Source organism: Pecten maximus, chromosome 10 (assembly GCF_902652985.1).
Source record: "Pecten maximus chromosome 10, xPecMax1.1, whole genome shotgun sequence".
Lineage (NCBI taxonomy): Eukaryota > Metazoa > Mollusca > Bivalvia > Pectinida > Pectinidae > Pecten > Pecten maximus.
This window is the reverse complement of record NC_047024.1, coordinates 8312167-8336471: the sequence shown is the minus strand read 5'-3', so window position 1 is coordinate 8336471 and position 24305 is coordinate 8312167. Positions and strand designations below refer to the sequence as shown.

Genomic DNA, 24305 nt, shown 5'->3' with positions numbered 1-24305 from the left:
TCTAATTAGTCAATGTATGTAACTCTACACAAACTTATGACTGACTAGAGTTGTTAGAACTTCTATGGTAAGAAGAATGACTTTGTATTTTTATTTGCAGGCGAGGAATCCTTGAAAACGTTTGCGTGGTACTGGACATAAGTGGACTATGTGGCGCAATCAACATTGCAGGACCTGTTTGTGGTATTTTGGATACCTTTGCAAACCTAGCAAATGATTCTGTTCAAGAGATTAAAAGTCTTCTTGACAAAATGACCAATTTCTTTGTGTTTGGCCTGAATACCACCTTTGACATCAGCGGTGATATCAATTCGTCCCAGACTAGTGAACAGATCATCAATAACGTAAAGGCAGACATTTTATCAAAGACGACTGTTGTACTCTATTACGCTAAGATCATCGGACAAGTGCTGGCATGTTCACTTATCTTACTACTTCTCCGGTCGTTTTTGTATCTAAGTAAATGGAGAGCAAAGGAAGCATACGACAACATCTACATCACTAAAGAGTTCGCAAGATATGATGCGAAACGCAAGAATTCAGGGAAGGAACATATCCTTCCTCTAAAACAAAGAGAGAAACACAAATACATTGTAACCAACTCCATTCTGATGGCTCCGTTGGAGTTAAAAACATGTCAGAAAGGAGCAGTCATGATAGGACGGAGTCTTCTGATATCCACAATTATTATCGCCATTGACTACGCTCTCTATTACCTTCTGGTCCTCATTGAGACCTACGGGAACATTAACGTCAATGTGTCCGGTACAGGTGTCATCATGCTGAATGTCGAAGGCAGCAGCATCATGGCGGTAATTCTACGCCAACTGGCGTCGGCTGTTGCCATTGACTACGACTATAACATTGACTTTAACATGACATATTGTTTACCAAACCCACATGAACCTGACACAAGGACAATCTACCTTGTTGTTTTCTTATACCTGATGGCATTTGCAATGATGTTCATGCAGGCGTACGGTTTACGCATCAGAAGAAAAGTGGCAGCACATTTCTATCCGGAGGTCGAGTTCGACAGAATACAATATCTTCACTCCAAGATACGCATTAAAAGAAGAACACTGGTGGGTTGGATTGCCCATCTCCTGACTTCACGGAGGAAAGAGAAGGATGTTTCCGAGAGGATGACCTTGGGATCCTGGTTTTATTACACCTGTCCATTCATGGCCAGTATGTGTGATTGTCAACCAGCAAAAACTATCTGTTTGAATTGTGACAGGGAGAGTGATGGTTTGTTAAAATTCCACATTTGCCAGACTAAGGGATGTGATTCTGTCTACTGCACACCATGTTTCAGGGAAATGAATGAAATCTGTCAAGTTTGTAAAAAGAAATACAACTTTTAAATTGGCATCATTAAAATTTGTCAGATTATGTTGATGTGTGAGAGTTAGACACTGTGGGGGACACAGCAGATTAGTTAACATAATGATGTGGCATTTTACTCTTATTCATTATATAAAATATGTATTATCGTTTTGCTATCAGTAAAATAAAGTACATTATATAAATATTGGTAAACATTTCCTGAACTACTGTCTGTATCAGTGAGGATGTCAGTACAGGTACAGGACATTGTCTGTACCAGTGAGGATGTCAGTACAGGTACAGGACACTGTCTGTACCAGTGAGGATGTCAGTACAGGTACAGGACACTGTCTGTACCGGTGACGATGTCAGTACAGGTACAGGACACTGTCTGTACCGGTGAGGATGTCAGTACAGGTACAGGACACTGTCTGTACCGGTGAGGATGTCAGTACAGGTACAGGACACTGTCTGTACCAGTGAGGATGTCAGTACAGGTACAGGACATTGTCTGTACCGGTGAGGATGTCAGTACAGGTACAGGACACTGTCTGTACCGGTGAGGATGTCAGTACAGGTACAGGACACTGTCTGTACCGGTGAGGATGTCAGTACAGGTACAGGACACTGTCTGTACCGGTGAGGATGTCAGTACAGGTACAGGACACTGTCTGTACCAGTGAGGATGTCAGTACAGGTACAGGACACTGTCTGTACCAGTGAGGATGTCAGTACAGGTACAGGACACTGTCTGTACCAGTGAGGATGTCAGTACAGGTACAGGACACTGTCTGTACCAGTGAGGATGTCAGTACAGGTACAGAGCACTGTCTGTACCAGTGAGGATGTCAGTACAGGTACAGAGCACTGTCTGTACCAGTGAGGATGTCAGTACAGGTACAGGACATTGTCTGTACCAGTGAGGATGTCAGTACTGTCTGACTACCAGAGTCGATGTCAGTACAGGTACAGGACATGTATTTAGAACAAGTTTGACGTATCATTACACAAGTGTTGTTACAGTTATATAAAATACTCTATAGATATCTATATATATATGTAATAAAGTGATGATTATTTTTTGGTAATTAGTAAAAAACACCATTATGCTGGGTAATGATATCAACATGGTACAAACCATGGACAGTCATAATACTAAAATGTTTTCTATAAAAACATCCACCAAGGGAGATGGCATGTGTTCTGAATTAAAATTATCAAAAAAGGACAGTTCAAAAACATTTGACAAACGTATCAACGTAAAATTTAAATACAAATATGAAGTCTGATATTCAACTTTTAAATGAATTGTGATGTTTTGCGAATCAATCTTGCACAGTATGTATTTTTAGCGATCAGGGTAAGGCATTCACTTTTATATAGTACATATTTTTTAACATAATTGATGATGATGCTTTATTGCTGTATGACTTGTTTGTGTCTCATAAGCCAATTAATGACTAGGTATTTTAACCAAGCTAGTTTTGTATAAAGATGTGTAACATATTTAAATAAAATATCCTATTGTATTACATGTACATTGTACCTGGATTTTTGAAATTATGATTAATGAAAATGTTTTACCTATAATTGAATTCATATATATCATAAAATCTTCTTCCAAAATAGGGAGAATTGGCAAGTATACAATTAAGTACAATGTAATATATGAACAAATGTATGTAAAGGGAGTTAACTGCTTTAGGACTATAACATGATTGATCAAGGGGAGGTAACTATCATATTGTCATGATTCTCACAACTACTACTAATATTACAAATGTTTCTAATTAAAAATTGTAGTGTGTTATGAATGTTTCTTATTTAAATATTGTAATGTCTTAACAAATGGTTCTAACCTAAATATTGTTATGGGCTACAAATGTTTCTTATTTAATTATTGTAATGTGTTACAAATGTTTCTTATTCAATTATTGTAATGTGTTACAAATGTTTCTAATTTAAATATTGTAGTATGTTACAAATGTTTCTTATTTAATTATTGTAATGTGTTACAAATGTTTCTAATCTAAATATTGTAGTACAAAGTAATGTATGTTACAAATGTTTCTTATTTAATTATTGTAGAGCATTACAAATGTTTCTTATTTAATTATTGTAATGTGTTACAAATGTTTCTAATTTAAATATTGTAGTATGTTACAAATGTTTCTAAGTGAAATAATGTAATGTGTTACAAATATTTTAATTCTAATATTGTAGTACAAAGTAATGTATGTTACAAATGTTTCTAATTCAAATATTGTACATGTGTTACAATTATTTCTAATTCAAATATTGCAGTATGTTACAAATGTTTCTAATTTATAATGTGCTACAAATGTTTCTAATTAGAATATTCTAGGTTACAAATATTTCTAATTTAAATATTGTAATGTGTTACAAATATTTCAATTTTAAAGATTGTTGTATGTTAATTAATTTTTTACATAAATCTGTAATGAAATCATGTAAAGAGTATACTCAGTCATAATAAATTGGTATATATATAGTGCTTGTCCCCAAATTGTTATGTTTTACAAGGGAGGTAACTCCAACCTTCTTAACACCACAAATGCTAGAGAGACGAGGTATCACACCTTCACATTCATTTCAGCCATTATCATATTCATTTACTCTCCTTCAATGACCCTACATGACTGAGTTTGTGTGGATTTTATAACTCCTATTAAACAAGCCTACCATTAAATTACATATTCTCTACTGAAAATACAGGACAATACCAGGATTGAGTAGCAAATAGGAAAACATTGTAAAATCATTATCATATCACCTAGAACAACAGCCACACCCTTGAACTTTAAAATCAAACCATCCCCACACCTTTGAACACACTAACTTTTTAACATATCCCTCAAGATCCAACCTGTCCCCTATCATACACACTAGCATAACCCCCCCCCCCCCCCCCTCCCAACCAAGCCCTTTCTACAATACCATCCACAAATAACAAATAACTGCCATCACCCATGCACAAAGCCCTTTCTCAATCACCATCCATAGTTACCTCCAACTCTTGCCCTTTCTCGGTCACCATCCATAAATACCCCCAACCCTTAAATACCCCTTACCCTTAAATACCCACCCCTTGCCCTTAAATACCCCTTGCCCTTTCTCGGTCACTATCCCCAGTTTAATCACCATCTCCAGTATATGATTGATATCTACCAGTGGAATGAACGATCAACAAAATTTACATGTTTGAATAATTCATAACATCCATGTATGTAAACAGCATCCTCAGATGTTATCACTATACATACATAGTACCACATCAATAAACAACATCCATCTGTAAACCAACAAACTACACTCTACTCAGACTTCTATTACTATATATAACACACCTACATAAATTATATACAAGTCATCCCAGAGGTATCTTAGTGCCTCCATTGAACGATCATCATCGGTTCTATGAAAGATTGATTTTTTTTCTACTTTTCTTTTCTGTCCTTTTTTAAAATCATTTGATGATAAAAACAAAATGAGTGAAAGCTCATATAGATACACCACCCAACCTTCTTCATCAATAAAATAAATCAGACCATGGTTTCACGAGATATGGGAAACAGTCGTTTTTAAAAAGTGGTCAAGTACACTCCCAGGCCAATTTTGTTTTCCAATCATTCTTAAAATTCAATATGTACAACAAGGGACCAAAGGAAACCTACATATGGAAGGTAACAAAGATTGTTTACAGGCGAATGATGGATGATGGATGGATGATGGACGGAGGATGGACGGAGGATGGACAGATGAAAGACGGACTAACACGAAGGGTGAATTAAACAGCCCACCATTATCCGGCTAAAAATTGAATGGCCACAACTAAGTGGAATCCTCCCTATACTTTCATTGTCAAAATCAAAGATGGCCATCTGTCAGCCATTTTGTTTTTCTGATCAGTCCAACAACTAGGGACCAAAAGGAAACTATAACTGAAATTCGAGAAGATCCATTCTGCACTTTTCAAGAAAAAGCAATAACAAGAATTGTTTGAGGATCACAGACCATCAGATGGTTGGCAAAAAATAACATTCCACTTTCTCAGTAATACCCACTAGACTGTAAGAAATGTGTAGCTGTTTATTTGTCCAATTTTGTGAAGACAATTGTTGACATTGATCATTTTGAACTTTTGTTTATTTGTTGAAGTTAGTAACTATGACTTAAGTTAATTTGTTGATGTAGCTAGTCACTTCTAAATTTTATTTACTTGTTGATATCAATAAGACATTCGACCAGCATGTATTCTGGGGAATTCGGGGACTATATAAAGCCCCTATAATCAGGCTGTCACAACCCAACAGTATGGCAGCCAGCTATTGTCACAAGACATTTACTGGTCTCCATTGTGGTCAGTTCCTCTCCATCAATAGAACTGTGGATTTGTTGATTCTATAACAAAATAGCAATTTGATTACTTAATTTTGGGAGTCATTGATGAGCTGAAGTGATTTTGACTGGTCATTATATACTCTGTCAGAATCATCCCTGGATGTCCATTGTACTACAGAATGGTCAATTCTACTGTAGCCCTTCAGACCACTTGACCGTCTGATGACACTACAGACTGACCATTCATAAGATTTGTATATATCTGGTCACAGCCACGCCTTGGTTTTGATTGGTTAAGCTATGTTACTCAACAGCCCGCTGGTGTCAACAGCTGTAACATTATGGGTATACCACAGACATACAGTTACGTTACATGATTCGAATTAGTAGTCCTATCATTAATCAATATACCACATAACACTCATCTGTACCCTGGAAGTGAAGAGCATGTCTCAAAATAACGTACCGTATCTATTTATTCTAATAAAGGTAAAAATTATTTATTTTACATCAAACAAGTTATATACCAACAATATTAATCAACCTTCTTGGTCCGAATGACAGCATACAAGGTGTCTGACTGGGGGAGGAAACCTGAGTTCCCAGACCGAATGACAGCATATGAGGTGTCTGACTGGGGGAGGAAACCCGAGTTCCCAGAGAGAACGACAGCATACAAGGTGTCGGACTGGGGGAGGAAACCTGAGTTCCCAGAGAGAATGACAGCATATGAGGTGTCTGACTGAGGGAGGAAACCTGAGTTCCCAGACAGAATGACAGCATACGAGGTGTCTGACTGGCGGAGGAAACCCGAGTTCCCAGAGAGAATGACAGCATACAAGGTGTCTGACTGGGGGAGGAAACCCGAGTTCCCAGAGAGAATGACAGCATACAAGGTGTCTGACTGGGAGAGGAAACCCGAGTTCCCAGAGACAATGACAGCATACGAGGTGTCTGACTGGGGGAGGAAACCTGAGTTCCCACAGACAATGACAGCATACGACGTGTCTGACTGGGGGAGGAAACCCGAGTTCCCACAGACAATGACAGCATACGAGGTGTCTGACTGGGGGAGGAAACCCGAGTTCCCAGAGACAATGACAGCATACGAGGTGTCTGACTGGGGGAGGAAACCCGAGTTCCCAGAGACAATGACAGCATACAAGGTGTCTGACTGGGGGAGGAAACCTGACTTCCCAGAGACAATGACAGCATACAAGGTGTCTAACTGGGGGAGGAAACCCGAGTTCCCAGAGACAATGACAGCATACAAGGTGTCTGACTGGGGGAGGAAACCTGAGTTCCCAGAGACAATGACAGCATACAAGGTGTCTGACTTGGTGAGGAAACCCGAGTTCCCAGAGAGAATGAAATCATACAAGGTGTCTGACTGGGGGAGGAAACACGAGTTCCCAGAGAGAATGACAGCATACAAGGTGTCTGACTGGGTGAGGAAACCTGAGTTCCCAGAGAGAATGAAAGCATACAAGGTGTCTGACTGGGGGAGGAAACACGAGTTCCCAGAGAGAATGACAGCATACAAGGTGTCTGACTGGGGGAGGAAACCCGAGTTCCCAGAGACAATGACAGCATACGAGGTGTCTGACTGGGGGAGGAAACCCGAGTTCCCAGAGAAAATGACAGCATACGAGGTGTCTGACTGGGGGAGGAAACCCGAGTTCCCAGAGATAAAGACAGCATACAAGGTGTCTGACTGGGGGAGGAAACCCGAGTTCCCAGAGACAATGACAGCATACAAGGTGTCTGACTGGGGGAGGAAACCCGAGTTCCCAGAGAGAATGACAGCATACGAGGTGTCTGACTGGGGGAGGAAACCCGAGTTCCCAGAGAGAATGACAGCATACGAGGTGTCTGACTGGGGGAGGAAACCCGAGTTCCCAGAGACAATGACAGCATACAAGGTGTCTGACTGGGGGAGGAAACCCGAGTTCCCAGAGAGAATGACAGCATACGAGGTGTCTGACTGGGGGAGGAAACCCGAGTTCTCAGAGACAATGACAACATACAAGGTGTCTGACTGGCGGAGGAAACCCGAGTTCCCAGAGACAATGACAGCATACAAGGTGTCGGCCTGGGCGAGGAAACCCGAGTTCCCAGACAGAATGACAGCATACAAGATGTCTGACTGGGGAGGAAATCCGAGTTCCCAGAGACAATGACAGCATACAAGGTGTCTGACTGGGGGAGGAAACCCGAGTTCCCAAAGAGAATGACAGCATACAAGGTGTCTGACTGGGGGAGGAAACCCGAGTTCCCAAAGAGAATGACAGCATATGAGGTGTCTGACTGGGGGAGGAAACCCAAGTTCCCAGAGACAATGACAGCATACAAGGTGTCTGACTGGGGGAGGAAACCCGAGTTCCCAGAGACAATGACAGCATACGAGGTGTCGGCCTGGGGAGGAAACCCGAGTTCCCAAAGAGAATGACAGCATACAAGGTGTCTGACTGTGGGAGGAAACCCGAGTTCCCAGAGAGAAAGAAAGCATACAAAGTGTCTGACTGGGGGAGGAAACCCGAGTTCCCAGAGACAATGACAGCATACGAGGTGTCTGACTGGGGGAGGAAACCCGAGTTCCCACAGACAATGACAGCATACGAGGTGTCTGACTGGGGGAGGAAACCCGAGTTCCCAGAGACAATGACAGCATACGAAGGTGTCGGCCTGGGGAGGAAACCCGAGTTCCCAGAAGAAATGACAGCATACAAGGTGTCTGACTGGGGAGGAAACCCGAGTTCCCAGAGAGAATGACAGCATACAAGGTGTCTGACTGGGGGAGGAAACCCGAGTTCCCAGAGAGAATGACAGCATACAAGGTGTCTGACTGGGGGAGGAAACCCGAGTTCCCACAGACAATGACAGCATACGAGGTGTCTGACTGGGGGAGGAAACCCGAGTTCCCAGAGACAATGACAGCATACGAGGTGTCTGACTGGGGGAGGAAACCCGAGTTCCCAGAGAGAATGACAGCATACGAGGTGTCTGACTGGGGGAGGAAACCCGAGTTCCCAGAGAGAATGACAGCATACGAGGTGTCTGACTGGGGGAGGAAACCCGAGTTTCCCAGAGAGAATGACAGCATACAAGGTGTCTGACTGGGGGAGGAAACCCGAGTTCCCAGACAGAATGACAGCATACGAGGTGTCTGACTGGGGAGGAAACCCGAGTTCCCAGAGACAATGACAGCATACAAGATGTCTGACTGGGGGAGGAAACCCAAGTTCCCAGACAGAATGACAGCATACAGGGTGTCTGACTGGCAGAGGAAACCCGAGTTCCCAGAGAGAATGACAGCATACAAGATGTCTGACTGGGGGAGGAAACCCGAGTTCCCAGACAGAATGACAGCATACAGGGTGTCTGACTGGCAGAGGAAACCCGAGTTCCCAGAGAGAATGACAGCATACGAGGTGTCTGACTGGGGGAGGAAACCCAAGTTCCCAGAGAGAATGACAACATACGAGGTGTCTGACTGGGGGAGGAAACCCGAGTTCCCAGAGAAAATGACAGTATACGAGATGTCTGACTGGGGGAGGAAACCGGAGTTCCCAGAGACAATGACAGCATACAAGGTGTCTGACTGGGGGAGGAAACCGGAGTTCCCAGAGACAATGACAGCATACAAGGTGTCTGACTGGGGGAGGAAACCCGAGTTCCCAGAGAGAATGACAGCTAGCATACAAGGTGTCTGACTGGCGGAGGAAACCCAAGTTCCCAGACAGAATGACAGCATACAAGGTGTCTGACTGGGTGAGGAAACCCGAGTTCCCAGAGAGAATGACAGCTAGCATACAAGGTGTCTGACTGGGGGAGGAAACCCGAGTTCCCAAAGACAATGACAGCATACAAGGTGTCTGACTGGGGAAGGAAACCCGAGTTCCCAGAGACAATGACAGCGTACAAGGTGTCTGACTGGGGGAGGAAACCCGAGTTCCCAAAGACAATGACAGCATACAAGGTGTCTGACTGGGGAAGGAAACCCGAGTTACCACAGACAATGACAGCATACAAGGTGTCTGACTGGGGGAGGAAACCCGAGTTCCTAGACAGAATGACAGCATACGAGGTGTCTGACTGGGGGAGGAAACCTTTGTTCCCAGAGACAATGACAGCATACAAGGTGTCTGACTGGGGGAGGAAACCCGAGTTCCCAGAGAGAATGACAGCTAGCATACGAGGTGTCTGACTGGGGGAGGAAACCCGAGTTCCCAGAGACAATGACAGCATACGAGGTGTCTGACTGGGGGAGGAAACCTTTGTTCCCAGAGACAATGACAGCATACAAGGTGTCTGACTAGGGGAGGAAACCTTTGTTCCCAGAGACAATGACAGCATACAAGGTGTCTGACTGGGGGAGGAAACCTTTGTTCCCAGAGACAATGACAGCATACAAGGTGTCTGACTGGGGGAGGAAACCTTTGTTCCCAGAGACAATGACAGCATACAAGGTGTCTGACTGAGGGAGGAAACCTGAGTTCCCAGAGACAATGACAGCATACAAGGTGTCTGACTGGGGGAGGAAACCAGAGTTCCCAGAGACAATGACAGCATACAAGGTGTCTGACTGGGGGAGGAAACCCGACTGGGGGAGGAAACCCGAGTTCCCAGAGAGAATGACAGCATACAAGGTGTCTGACTGGGGGAGGAAACCAGAGTTCCCAGAGACAATGACAGCATACAAGGTGTCTGACTGGGGGAGGAAACCCGACTGGGGGAGGAAACCCGAGTTCCCAGAGACAATGACAGCATACAAGGTGTCTGACTGGGGGAGGAAACCAGAGTTCCCACAGACAATGACAGCATACGAGGTGTCTGACTGGGGGAGGAAACCCGAGTTCCCAGAGACAATGACAGCATACAAGGTGTCTGACTGGGGGAGGAAACCCGACTGGGGGAGGAAACCCGAGTTCCCAGAGAGAATGACAGCATACGAGGTGTCTGACTGGGGGAGGAACCCGAGTTCCCACAGACAATGACAGCATACGAGGTGTCTGACTGGGGGAGGAAACCCGAGTTCCCAGAGAGAATGACAGCATACGAGGTGTCTGACTGGGGGAGGAAACCCGAGTTCCCAGAGAGAATGACAGCATACGAGGTGTCTGACTGGGGGAGGAAACCCGAGTTCCCAGAGAGAATGACAGCATACGAGGTGTCTGACTGGGGGAGGAAACCCGAGTTCCCAGACAGAATGACAGCATACAAGGTGTCTGACTGGGGGAGGAAACCCGAGTTCCCAGAGAGAATGACAGCATACAAGGTGTCTGACTGGGGGAGGAAACCCGAGTTCCCAGAGACAATGACAGCATACAAGGTGTCTGACTGGGGGAGGAAACCCGAGTTCCCAGAGAGAATGACAGCATACAGGGTGTCTGACTGGCAGGAGGAAACCCGAGTTCCCAGAGAGAATGACAGCATACAAGATGTCTGACTGGGGGAGGAAACCCGAGTTCCCAGAGCAGAATGACAGCATACAGGGTGTCTGACTGGGCAGAGGAAACCCGAGTTCCCAGAGAGAATGACAGCATACAGGTGTCTGACTGGGGGAGGAAACCCGAGTTCCCAGAGAGCAATGACAAGCATACGAGGTGTCTGACTGGGGAGGAAACCCGAGTTCCCAGAGAAAATGACAGCATACAAGAGTGTCTGACTGGGGGAGGAAACCCGAGTTCCCAGAGACAATGACAGCATACAAGGTGTCTGACTGGGGGAGGAAACCCGAGTTCCCAGAGACAATGACAGCATACAAGGTGTCTGACTGGGGGAGGAAACCCGAGTTCCCAGAGAGAATGACAGCTAGCATACAAGGTGTCTGACTGGGTGAGGAAACCCGAGTTCCCAGACAAATGACAGCATACAAGGTGTCTGACTGGGGGAGGAAACCCGAGTTCCCAGAGACAATGACAGCATACGAGGTGTCTGACTGGGGGAGGAAACCTTTGTTCCCAGAGACAATGACAGCATACAAGGTGTCTGACTAGGGGAGGAAACCTTTGTTCCCAGAGACAATGACAGCATACAAGGTGTCTGACTGGGGGAGGAAACCTTTGTTCCCAGAGACAATGACAGCATACAAGGTGTCTGACTGGGGGAGGAAACCTTTGTTCCCAGAGACAATGACAGCATACAAGGTGTCTGACTGAGGGAGGAAACCTGAGTTCCCAGAGACAATGACAGCATACAAGGTGTCTGACTGGGGGAGGAAACCAGAGTTCCCAGAGACAATGACAGCATACAAGGTGTCTGACTGGGGGAGGAAACCCGACTGGGGGAGGAAACCCGAGTTCCCAGAGAGAATGACAGCATACAAGGTGTCTGACTGGGGGAGGAAACCAGAGTTCCCAGAGACAATGACAGCATACAAGGTGTCTGACTGGGGGGAGGAAACCCGACTGGGGGAGGAAACCCGAGTTCCCAGAGACAATGACAGCATACAAGGTGTCTGACTGGGGGAGGAAACCAGAGTTCCCACAGACAATGACAGCATACGAGGTGTCTGACTGGGGGAGGAAACCCGAGTTCCCAGAGACAATGACAGCATACAAGGTGTCTGACTGGGGGAGGAAACCCGACTGGGGGAGGAAACCCGAGTTCCCAGAGAGAATGACAGCATACGAGGTGTCTGAATGGGGGAGGAAACCTGACTTCCCAGAGAGAATGACAGCGTACAAGGTGTCTGACTGGGGGAGGAAACCCGAGTTCCCAGACAGAATGACAGCGTACAAGGTGTCTGACTGGGGGAGGAAACCTGACTTCCCAGACAGAATGACAGCATACGAGGTGTCTGACTGGCGGAGGAAACCCGAGTTCCCAGAGAGAATGACAGCATACGAGGTGTCTGACTGGGTGAAGAAACCCGAGTTCCCAGACAGAATGACAGCATACAGGGTGTCTGACTGGGAGAGGAAACTTTAGTTGCCAGAGATAACTAACATGGTTGGGCAGGTGATTCCATACCTCTTCACATCCAAAAAGGGAAACGAAGCCCCAGCCGCCTATAGGTAAAGGGTTCTAAAAATACCATGTTACACTATAGCAGATTGTTCACATGGCTAAAGATTTCCTTAATTAATTAGCAAAAGACATGTACAGGGAAATTCGGTAAATGTAGATTGGACTGAGAATGAAACTAAAAGTGCACACAATAGCATGAGTCAAGGCCGAGATATTCGTGGATAAACAATCTATAATGTAATCAGCCTTATAGTGCAAAAATATTACAGATATTTTTATAAAAGTTTTCATCTTCTTCCCAGATAATATTCATCTGAAGATTCCATGTGATGGATCTCCGACACAGCTATGACAAAGGTCTGAGAATTAACTTGTTTGAGACTGGCATTAATAGCCTCTCAGTAATCAGCAGGAAAACACACACAATGCAGTATGCAGTCATCATCTGTTATCTCAATTGAAATTGAAAAAAAAAAAAACCACTAAAAAACAAAAGAAATAGAGATTTCATTTTTATCTCATTTAAACCGTGGTTGCTATCAACATAACATCTACAAACAGATTTTTGTTTCCACCAATAATCTTTGGTAAATCTAGTTCCTGCTCCAGGGACTCTGTTGTACAGTCAAACCTGCCTAAGTGGCCACTCTTTCGAGCAACTGCTTCTCATATGTAAATATATAACTATACTAGTTACCTGAACCTGGGGTAAGAGACCACCTGTCAACTGTGACACTTTTATATTGCTTTCCGTGGAAGGTCACATTAGACAGGTTTGACTGTACATACATAACAATGGTCACATTAGACAGGTTTGACTGTACATGTATAAGGAAGTTCACATCAGACAGGTTTGACTGTACATGTATAACAATGGTCACATTAGACAGGTTTGACTACATGTATAAGGAAGGTCACATTAGACAGGTTTGACTGTACATGTAGAAGAAGGTCACATTAGACAGGTTTGACTGTACATGTATAACGAAGGTCACATCAGACATGTTTGACTGTACATGTATAACAATGGTCACATTAGACAGGTTTGACTGTACATGTATAAGGTCACATTAGACAGGTTTGACTGTACATGTATAATGAAGGTCACATTAGACAGGTTTGACTGTACATGTATAAGGAAGGTCACATCAGACAGGTTTGACTGTACATGTATAATGAAGGTCACATTAGACAGGTTTGACTGTACATGTATAAGGAAGGTCACATCAGACAGGTTTGACTGTACATGTATAAGAAGGTCACATTAGACAGGTTTGACTTTACATGTATAAGGAAGGTCACATTAGACAGGTTTGACTGTACATGTATAAGGAAGGTCATATCAGACAGGTTTGACTGTACATGTATAAGAAGGTCATATTAGACAGGTTTGACTGTACATGTATAAGGAAGGTCACATTAGACAGGTTTAAATTGACTCACTGTGTCAGTTATGTATACAATACAACTATCCATATGTAATGTCTATAAAACAACATAATTTAAGCATTTCAGCATTTCGACTCAAATTGTTCAAATAACCCGAGGGAAGATAGGGCCATTATATTTTGCTGTACATAAATCATAAGAAAACAAATGAAGCATAACTATAACCAGTGTTGCAGTGATGGGAGATGCATCAGTTGGGTTGACAACAGATGTGGCTCTGTCACCATGTACTGGAAGGTACCACGTACTCATGAATATTGTACAACCCACAGCTACAAAACACTGTCTCTATATAGCAGTGAAAACAACATGATTAGTACCCTAATGCAATGTCTAAACACGTGCCTCGCAACACAATTCTGTAAAATAATGTTTTTAAGCTCATATGTAACTAGAACACATTCAAGATTTGAAATACTTTAAGATATTCATTGCATAACTTAATTCAAAGCATCTGAAAAAAAACTATCACAAGGTAATTAATGATCAATTAACAAAATTTCAATTTACAGCAAACAAGGGTTACCATGGTCATCCAAATGCAAACTTGAAAATGCTCTAAGGTCATTCAAATACAAACTAGAAAATGCTCTAAGGTCATTCAAATACAAAATGAAAGGGGACAGACGGATATTTGGTAACACACTTACAAATATGGATATTTAACAAAATAATTCCTTATCTATCATAATATAGCTGAAGTGTGATATTAAAGATTATATATATAGTTCTGAAATGATAATATTAAAATATATGATTAGTTAATGTAAATGGTCATATTTTAGTGGTAATCTTATTTTAACGTTTTTCAGCTGAAAGCCTTCTGCTAAATTATGATCGTACAAATTACATTTTCATTTTGGTGTTTTCTAAGACAAGCATTTTTGGGTTTAATTCATCATTACCATAATCTGTTTATATCCTGTTGTGAAATAACATTTGAATGCACCAAATAGTTAAGTACCATTGCAGCATTAGGAGAAACCAGTTGGAGTTCCAGTCAGTACTTTTACCTGGTTTGTATAAAAAAAACACATATCTAAACACCACCTGAAATTTATTTGAAAATCCCCACCAGTCCCAAATAATCATTCATAATTAAATATGATCAAGGTAATGTCTAAATGGATTCCATTGATACAGTATTGTGAAGTAGGGGAGACAACTCTGGAGACACTGACAGGACTGCTATAATTGATTAGTGTGGGAGAGGGCTCAGCTGGGCTATCAGTACAGAGCAGAGAATGTTGGCTTCTGATTGGTCGCTGACATACACATGTTTGAATGTGTCCTATTATTAAACAAGGATAGCACATGGCCTAGTCAGTCACTGCCAGTCACAGTGTGTGTAGTAAAAACTGTCTGTGAGAAAAATACTCTCTATCAGTTCCTACAATACCTGTCTATATGTAGGTGTACAGGAGACGCAGCAGGGCTGCCACACTTATTTTATATGTAAAAGTTGATTATATATTTTGATGTTGTTTACTAGTGCTACTCAATGTATGGAAATCCTACTTGTCTGTTTCCCCGCCACCTAATGGATTTAATGCCTATTCTCTGGTTTTTCGTGTTACTTTCCGTGGACGTTACTAAACAGGATCGCAGCGATGACATGTGGGATGCCCTAACGTGTAAGTAAACATCACCTCAACAAACAAACAAACAAACATACAATTTTCTTCACTGTCAAATACTAGTTTGACCTATTTGCGGCACGATGGTTGACCGCTTGGAGGGTTTTTGTTGGGGTTAAATTTACCGTGAGATTTGTTCTCTTCAATATTATTCAGGTGGAATAATGATGTAACGTCCTGAAAGCCAATATATTACTGGTGCATATCTGTTTCCTTAGAGTGGCAGTACGGAGCTATAAGGACCGCTCGGGTATCGACTCCAATCTAACGCCCCGATATTGATTGATTTGGTATGCATATAAAGGTGTCAATATGCGTTTGTAATGGTATAAATATGATAGATGGGACAGATCAGGACCACACTCCAGGCATCCGACTACACAGCTAAAATACCGCAGTATGACTATAATAAAACACTACAGACCATAACAATTCTGTATAACTACACAAACAGACTCCAGTCAATATCACTACAGTATCAAATAGGTAAAACACACACCTTCAATTTAATGTGTTTTTGTTTAGTGCGGCAGCAGATGTTGTCTGTACAATATACAGCTAAAGAGAAACTACACTGGCCAGTGTTATAACACCTATGGGTACAGTCATCGGTCTGATCTATCTGGTACCACCAGTTTACACTGGCTACTAGATTATCCCCTCTAGTTACATAACATGTCAAAATACATGACAATATCTACATGGGTTGTGGTTTTAATCAATAACTAAAATTAACTCCTACTGTACAGCCTTGAGGCTCAGTTTACTGGTTGTAGTACTAGTAGAAACAGTCAAATTAACAACAAACGATTGATGTTTGGCAGAAGTCAATTTCTGCTTCACATAATGGTAATTTTCATAATTATCAGGCAATTTCAGCAAGTCTTATATGCATTAGCTGTTCTTGTACATCATCTTTACAAGATCTTAAATGTTATTAACTACTGTATATGCGAACGCCATCACATGCAGCATCTTTTATATATCTAAGTTGAACATTACCATCAAAACATATCTCAGCATTCCTGTGTAACACACGACTGTTATAATACACATTTTTTACTGAGAATGTTTGATAGCTGGAGAGAACATTTTGTTTAGCATTATGGAAAATATAAGATGATTTACACAAGGCTGATTGGTTATCTATCATGTGACTACAGGCCATGTGATGGAGTCCAAGATAGATATACTGTCCCAGGTACACAACAATACACCTGGTCCTGACTGGTATACAGGTACACAGGTACACAACAACACACCTGGTCCTGACTGGTATACAGGTACACACCTAGTCCTGATCGGTATACAGGTACACACCTGGTCCTGATTGGTATACAGGTACACACCTGGCCTGATTGGTTTACAGGTACACACCTGGTCCTGATTGGTATACAGGTACACACCTGGTTCTGATTGGTATACAGGTACACACCTGGTCCTGATTGGTATACAGGTACACACCTGGTCCTGACTGGTATACAGGTACACACCTGGTCCTGATTGGTATACAGGTACACACCTGGTCCTAATTGGTATACAGGTACACACCTGGTCCTGACTGGTATACAGGTACACACCTGGTCCTGATTGGTATACAGGTACACACCTGGTCCTGGTTAGAGTTTTTACCAGCATGTTACATTATAGTCTTTGAATGTACCTAAATTTGAAGTTTGTAGAGAAAATGAATTCAAAAGACCAACCTTAATACCTTCAGAACTATATTGACAATAAGGAGAGTTATGATTCAATAAATCAAATGAAAGCATTGATCACAATGTTTTCTACAATTTCAAATGAATTACCTTTTGTTATGTTAGCTTATACACTGTATATGATAAAATGATAATGTTGACAACAAATAACATTGTACCTGTATAGGTAGCTTTAAAAAATACAGGTACTGTACAGGTAGAAATCACAGGTAAAAACAGAAAAGACCGGATGACAACTTTGATGACATAATGACTTAACCGACCCCAAACACCCCAAATTTTACCTCACTGACGCCCAAAATGATATCAATACCCGTGGTTATAACACAAAGTATTCAAAATTACAAAGGTGTTGTTCATGCTGTCTGTGTCTTAAGGTTGTAATCATAGTAATTTGTATTAAAATTGGAAATATAAGGAGGGCACAGTACTCAGCTCAGTAACCACCGGGCTGGTCATAAACAAAAATCAGTGTCTGGTAAGTTAAAAATATGCTTGTTCTTTTGTCAGAAAGTTGTTCTTGTCAATAAGACCTTATGACTTTTGATATCTAAATTAGGTTGAAAACAATCCACTTCAATTACTGTATCTAGATTTGGTCAAAAACAATTCCACAAGACCTTTATGAGCTACAGCTCTGGAAGTTTTTGAACTTATTATAACTTAATTGCTATTTAGTTTGCTTGTATATAATGTACATATTAGAAGGCCATAATAACAAGTAGATATACCAGAACATCTGTATATAATTGGATTACCTACAGCTTAGCTTCCCAGTGTTTTTGTTTGTTTGTTTATTTTATTGTTTTTTTTAAGGAAGGGAGATAATTTTTCCTGGAGTATATATGTCTCTCGGATGAGATCCACATTTCATTTTTTTAGTGTCTATACAGTGAGAAGAGGTGAAGGTTAGGTATTGTTCTCCTGTGTTTCTAGTCCCTACAGGACATTGGAGAGTATACCTCTGTATCCATACCCACATATCTACCACCTCTTTTGACAATCAACATATTGTGGTAAATTCAGGATCGTCATGACAACAGAGTTTTCAAATTTGCCTCCTGACATAAGTCAGACTGTCTTCAAAACAAATTTGAATATTACCCTCTAGAGTAATGATATTTAAAATACAAATACCCTGATATCGTAAATTAATCAATACTTTTATTAGTTTGTATCATTTTATCTCCATGGCAACCTTTTAAAAATGACATTTTATATCTGTGTAGAATGGTGATGTCAGTAAGTGCTGCTGTGAACAGCTATCATACTCCCTCAAATCTATTGTAAAATTCATGATATAACCAAAACAATCACTTCCAGAATATATCTTCAATCATTTATGTGCTGCTAAGTGCTTGTTAGCCTCATTCACTCACAGATTAGCTCCAGGACCAATGTTGTAAACATTTACACTTCATTATTTAGGATTAAATCATGTAACACAATTTCCCTTCCACTACAAACGTATTGGTGATGTAGAAATCGACAGTGGCAATATAAAGTTCTCAGACCCTGATAAGCTTCTGTAATCCTTCCTAAAACAAAGATTTGTTTGGTAGCCAATATTTACATTAGACAGGTTTTAGTCTGACAGGACCAGCCAGTACTCATGTTGTAAAAAATTGTTATTATGACCACCACCCAAGCTATGAAACAAAATCAATACAGGCAAAATATGAGTACCGTAATTCCCTTTTACAGTGAATTTTTATTACACCAAATGAATAATTACACAAGATTAACATGTGTGCTCATCAGTAACATTACGCTCGTGCCATGATATCCCCGCGATACCTGATCACCAGGCCACAGGATAGACACAATGTTTTGCTCCAAGACACCGAAAACTGAGTCAGTTATATCAATTGCAGTTAACAGCGCAAGCACACAGCAACGCATCTGATCCGGAGTCTCAACAAAAACCCAAATATACAGTTTCAATAGAAATGACGAGGAGGATTGGGAATGAATTATTAAAAACACGATGAGAGGATGATAAGCTTAATCCAATGCAGGCAAAATGTGTTTAGCTTGTGCTTGAAAACCAAGAGAAAAATCAATGGAAAAGCAATCCAATTATGTGGAGAGAATTACTGTATTCCTTCACCAACACCTGAGGGTCAGAAGATTGTATCGCTTACCTGATGTTTACCACGACATCTAAGTAAACCTTTAATTTGTAAAAACTATCTGTCCATCAGGTCTATTACAGACCCTCCTGGACAAATAAACATAATTATCTACAAACATTATCTTAGAATAAACTCGTGCTTCCAGATTCAAAACAGTAATTTTCATATTGATTAAAACATTCTTTCTTTGATTCTAATACAGAAATTAAAAATTACCGAGTGCTACTAATTTCTTGGTTGATGTTGGTACAGGCTCAGCATGCACATACCGTGTATACGAAACAATGTGGATCTTCATTGTATCTACAGCTTCATAAAAACAATGGAGTCCCATGTTAAAACCAAGTGAGTCAGCACTTCTATCTATATTGAACACAATTACTGGGTATTTTCTCCCAAGATTGGGTAATTCAGAGTGGATGAATGGCTTTATTAGAGAACCACTTTATAAATGGCTTTAACTGCTTCAATGAGCTCAATGTCATTAAGGAATCAATTTTCTTATGAATTTAAAGCAACCTTTTGAACTGTGTTGTTTTCCTGTCAATATTCGTACAGATGATTGGATATATACCCATGTACATTGTCATTGTTATTTCAGTATCATTATGACCTGGACCTATATGAATGTTGTCCGCTCTATAAACTATTAACCTTTACTCAAAACATGGACCTTAAACTTTGAATGTTTCCTACCCAGATATATACAGAAGGATGAACCTTGACCTGTGTATGTTTCCGTAACCTAGTTTTATACAGGACTGACCTTGACCTGTGAATGTTATCTACCTAGTTTTATACAGGATTGACCTTGACCTGTGAATGTTTCCTACTCAGATATATACAGAAGGATGAACCTTGACCTGTGAATGTTTCCTACCTAGTTTTATACAGGACTGACCTTGACCTGTGAATGTTTTCTATCTATTATTATAAAGGACTGACCTTGACCTGTGATTGTTTCCTACCTAGTTTTATAAAGGACTGACCTTGACCTGTGATTGTTTCCTACCTAGTTTTATACAGGATTGACCTTGACCTGTGAATGTTTCCTACCTAGTTTTATACAGGACTGACTTTGACCTGTGAATGCTTCCTACCTAGTTTTATACAGGACTGACCTTGACCTGTGTATGTTTCCTACCTAGTTTTATACAGGACTGACCTTGACCTGTGTTCGTTTCCGTAACCTAGTTTTATACAGGACTGACCTTGACCTGTGAATGTTTCCTACCTAGTTTTATACAGGACTGACCTTGACCTGTGAATGTTTCCTACCTAGTTTTATACAGGACTGACCTTGACCTTGACCTGTGAATGTTTCCTACCTAGTTGACTGACCTTGACCTGTGAATGTTTTGTACCTAATTTTATACAGGACTGACATTGACCTGTGAATGTTTCTTCCTTATACAACTGGGAAGGTAATGAATAAGAGTATGTTTGTTAGATCTGGCATCAGATAAGATCATATATAATTCATAGTTTACCACAGGTAGTGATAATCCTGGCTCTACTGTTTAAGTCAGCTCATCACCATCTTCAAACAGGTACAGATTACCCACAAAGGAAAATGGCTGCCCTAGGCTCTTAATTGTCAACATCAAAGAAGGTCTAGTGGATTTTTTTTAATCTTCTTCACAGATCGAATGGTTCTGCATAAGACTTAATAATACAAAAAAAAAATCTCCACAGCATAGTTTAATCACAATCTTTAATGCTCTATAGAGTAAGGAAAAACTAACAAATCCTCACAGCATAAAATACATACCACTATATGACCATATACAGTGTTTTCATTTAGAACCGGTCGCCGGCCAAATTGACCCGTTAGAATGGTGTTTTGGCCGGTTCAAATGACTTAATTCACTTTTTAAAAAATGTCTAAAAACATATTATCGTAATCCTCAGATACATGTATACCTGCTACTATTCATTTGTAGCCTTTTACAAATATTTTTATTGAAAACCCTGCATATAGGATACTGATATCACAGACAGCATAAAAGCTTATCTCTCCTAGAAAGTTCACAGTGTTTATTTTGAAATGCTCTGGACATTTATATCTAAATGTAAATTGTAGAATGGATGATTGTAGACTGTATGTTCCCTTTTGTAAACTGCTAGACCTACACGTCCTATAAATCTTTGTAATACATGAGAGGTTGACATCAATAATTCAACAGCTTTACTACTCAAACTCTGAAATATTACTAAATGATACAGATTCTGTTGCCTCGGAAATGTCTCCACTCAAAAAAGTTTTACATCAAGTTTATAACAGCTTTGATTTAAAAAGCATCTTTGAAACATGTTTTACAGAGTAGTTCCTTTTTAAACAGTCCTGTACCAATGTATCATTATTTTTCATATTCTTATTAATCATTGTGTTCACTAATGATTAAGGCTGCTTGTTTTGGTTTACAGAGTAATCTCCCTCGTGTAAATTTTATTTAAATTTTCATTTGTAACAGTCTTACAATGCGTCAAGCCTTCATAATTGGTTGAAGGTTACTTGTAGCAGAATAAACAGAGAAGTCTGCAGGACAAACCAAATAACATTCAACACCATAATCACACATCCTTTAATCCTTCGATACATAATGTAGCCAGTTAATTTTCCCTTCGAGACATATTAAAAACCCAACATATTTTCATGGTTCTCGTCACCATGACAACACAGCCGGGACCGGGATACTGAGCCTCTGTCAACTGTCACGTAATGAGGACTAAACTGCATCTCAATGGTACCCAATGGGTCGTCAGGTGCATCCATCAAACTTTTCAAAATGCGACAATGAATTTCATGAGGGTCCCTTATAATGATAAAACGGCTAGTTCACCGTATCAAAAGAAATTTTATGGAAGAAACTCCACAATATCTGACTAGTGACAATACAATGAAGAGTTTCTAGTCTTCCTATGGGACAAATTTCATGCCAATTCACGTGAATACTGTTCCTTTAAAAGAAGGCAATCAAGTCAATATGACTTGAAATATCTGGATGATTTTTTTCATAAATGTGAAGACAGTACTAGTGGAAAACAGCCTCTCAGGACAGGCAGGTTTTACTAGGAATGGGGTCTATTTGTGAAATTGAAGAAATGAAGTCGGGTTTATCCCAGACTTTGGCATTAAAATCAATTTAAGTGACTCCTTCATAGAAAGTTCTGTACTGCAAAGTAATTTGGCGTAAAAAGATTATAGATCCATATCATCTCCATAGACAATATATGCTAACTGCATGGCTGTGTTAGCATACGGTTACGTCCCTACAGTACAGGAGTCTAAGGGGGGCAGGCAGAATGGGAAACAGACACAGCAGCTACAGGGGGTCAGGAAGGGGGCTAATGGGGTGGGACACAGGGACAGCAGCTACGGGGGTCTGAAGGGGGCTAGTGGGGTGGGACACAGGGACAGCAGCTACGGGGGTCTGAAGGGGGCTAGTGGGGTGGGACACAGGGACAGCAACTACAGGGGTCAGGAGGGGGTTAATGGGGTGGGACACAGGGACAGCAGCTACGGGGGTCTGAAGGGGGCTAGTGGGGTGGGACACAGGGACAGCAACTACAGGGGTCTGAAGGGGGCTAGTGGGGTGGGACACAGGGACAGCAACTACAGGGGTCTGAAGGGGGCTAGTGGGGTGGGACACAGGGACAGCAACTACATGGGTCTGAAGGGGGTTAGTGGGATGGGACACAGGGACAGTAACTACAGGGGTCAGGAGGTGGTAGGTGGAGTGGAACAGACACAGCAGCTACATGGACAGAGGCAGAGGCAGGCACAGGAACAGCAGTAACAGGGGTCAGGAGGGGGTAGGTGGGGTCAGGAGGGGGTAGAATTACAGCAAAGTAAGGCACTAATAACCAAGGGAGAAATCAAAGGAAGTACATTTACATATATTATATATGTCAATGAATGACCTATGACCTTTTTGCATCTTTCAGTAGCTGATGTTAACATGGATACACGTGTTAGCATATGAGAGGAATTCAGCATGTAATATCAAAAATCATATACAGTTTTCCAATCGAGTCCATACATAAAAAGTATATGTATGATGTATATGGACCATGGGTTAGGAAATTCATGCCAACTGAAGTTACACTGACTGTCAATTCAGGTATGTAAAATACAATTTCATTGGATGCCCTGAAAAGCCAGGGTTATAATTTGTGACAATGAAATGGGAACCCTTACAGCAGATGGTTAAATGTACTTGTTGGTGCTTGTACCAAATATACTTTCATGCAATTAAAAAGTCACTTCAAATCATTTGGTTGATTTCTTTGTCTGTGAGGAGGCTGGTCCTGTACTTTAACAAAGTTTGACTGTCGGCAGTGTACTTGTGCTCAACGGTCAAACGTATATTTTCCTGATTATTTTGGTTACTGTAAATGTTTCGCTATATATGGAGTAGTCGGCTCTGTATAAACAATACAGATGTACTTCCAATTACATGTACTGTCTGGCTACGGTCAAATCCATAGTGACCTTGACCTTACTGACCCTTGACTTAGGTCATTACTATCTATCAAGTTAGGGCTTCTATGTCCATCCATCTGCACTTCTCTCTCGGAAATCATACGTTTGGTCGTGATGTGAGCGGCTACTTGGCAAAACTACCAATTTTCTAACTCCAGCAGGGCTATTGGAAAAGTCCCCCTGGCATTATTTATTACCTTACTCAGAATGGCAGTAA

The 24305-nt window shown here is 41.2% G+C and overlaps 3 protein-coding genes across 3 annotated transcripts in view; 2 read left to right on the top strand and 1 right to left on the bottom strand.

Annotated features, from left to right (window-relative positions):
- Positions 1-24305, bottom strand: part of LOC117336762 (cysteine--tRNA ligase, cytoplasmic-like) — a 217028-nt gene that overhangs the window by 27187 nt on the left and 165536 nt on the right. The gene's annotated exons all lie outside the window — the stretch shown is intronic.
- On the top strand, positions 59-3200 carry LOC117336764 (DC-STAMP domain-containing protein 2-like). The gene has a single exon (XM_033897398.1). It carries the CDS (start codon positions 252-254, stop codon positions 1365-1367), a length of 1116 nt encoding a protein of 371 aa, XP_033753289.1. The 5' UTR covers positions 59-251; the 3' UTR covers positions 1368-3200.
- The window catches only part of LOC117336763, a 162154-nt gene continuing 153281 nt past the window's right edge, over positions 15433-24305 (top strand). The window contains exon 1 of the mRNA XM_033897397.1: positions 15433-15746. Coding sequence (XP_033753288.1) covers positions 15614-15746 — 133 coding nt within the window. The 5' untranslated portion in view covers positions 15433-15613. The remainder of the gene's footprint in view (positions 15747-24305) is intronic.

Coding starts and splice junctions, on each gene's coding strand:
- LOC117336764 (XM_033897398.1), top strand. CDS start 252: ATGACCAATTTCTTTGTGTTTGGCCTGAATACCACCTTTGACATCAGC.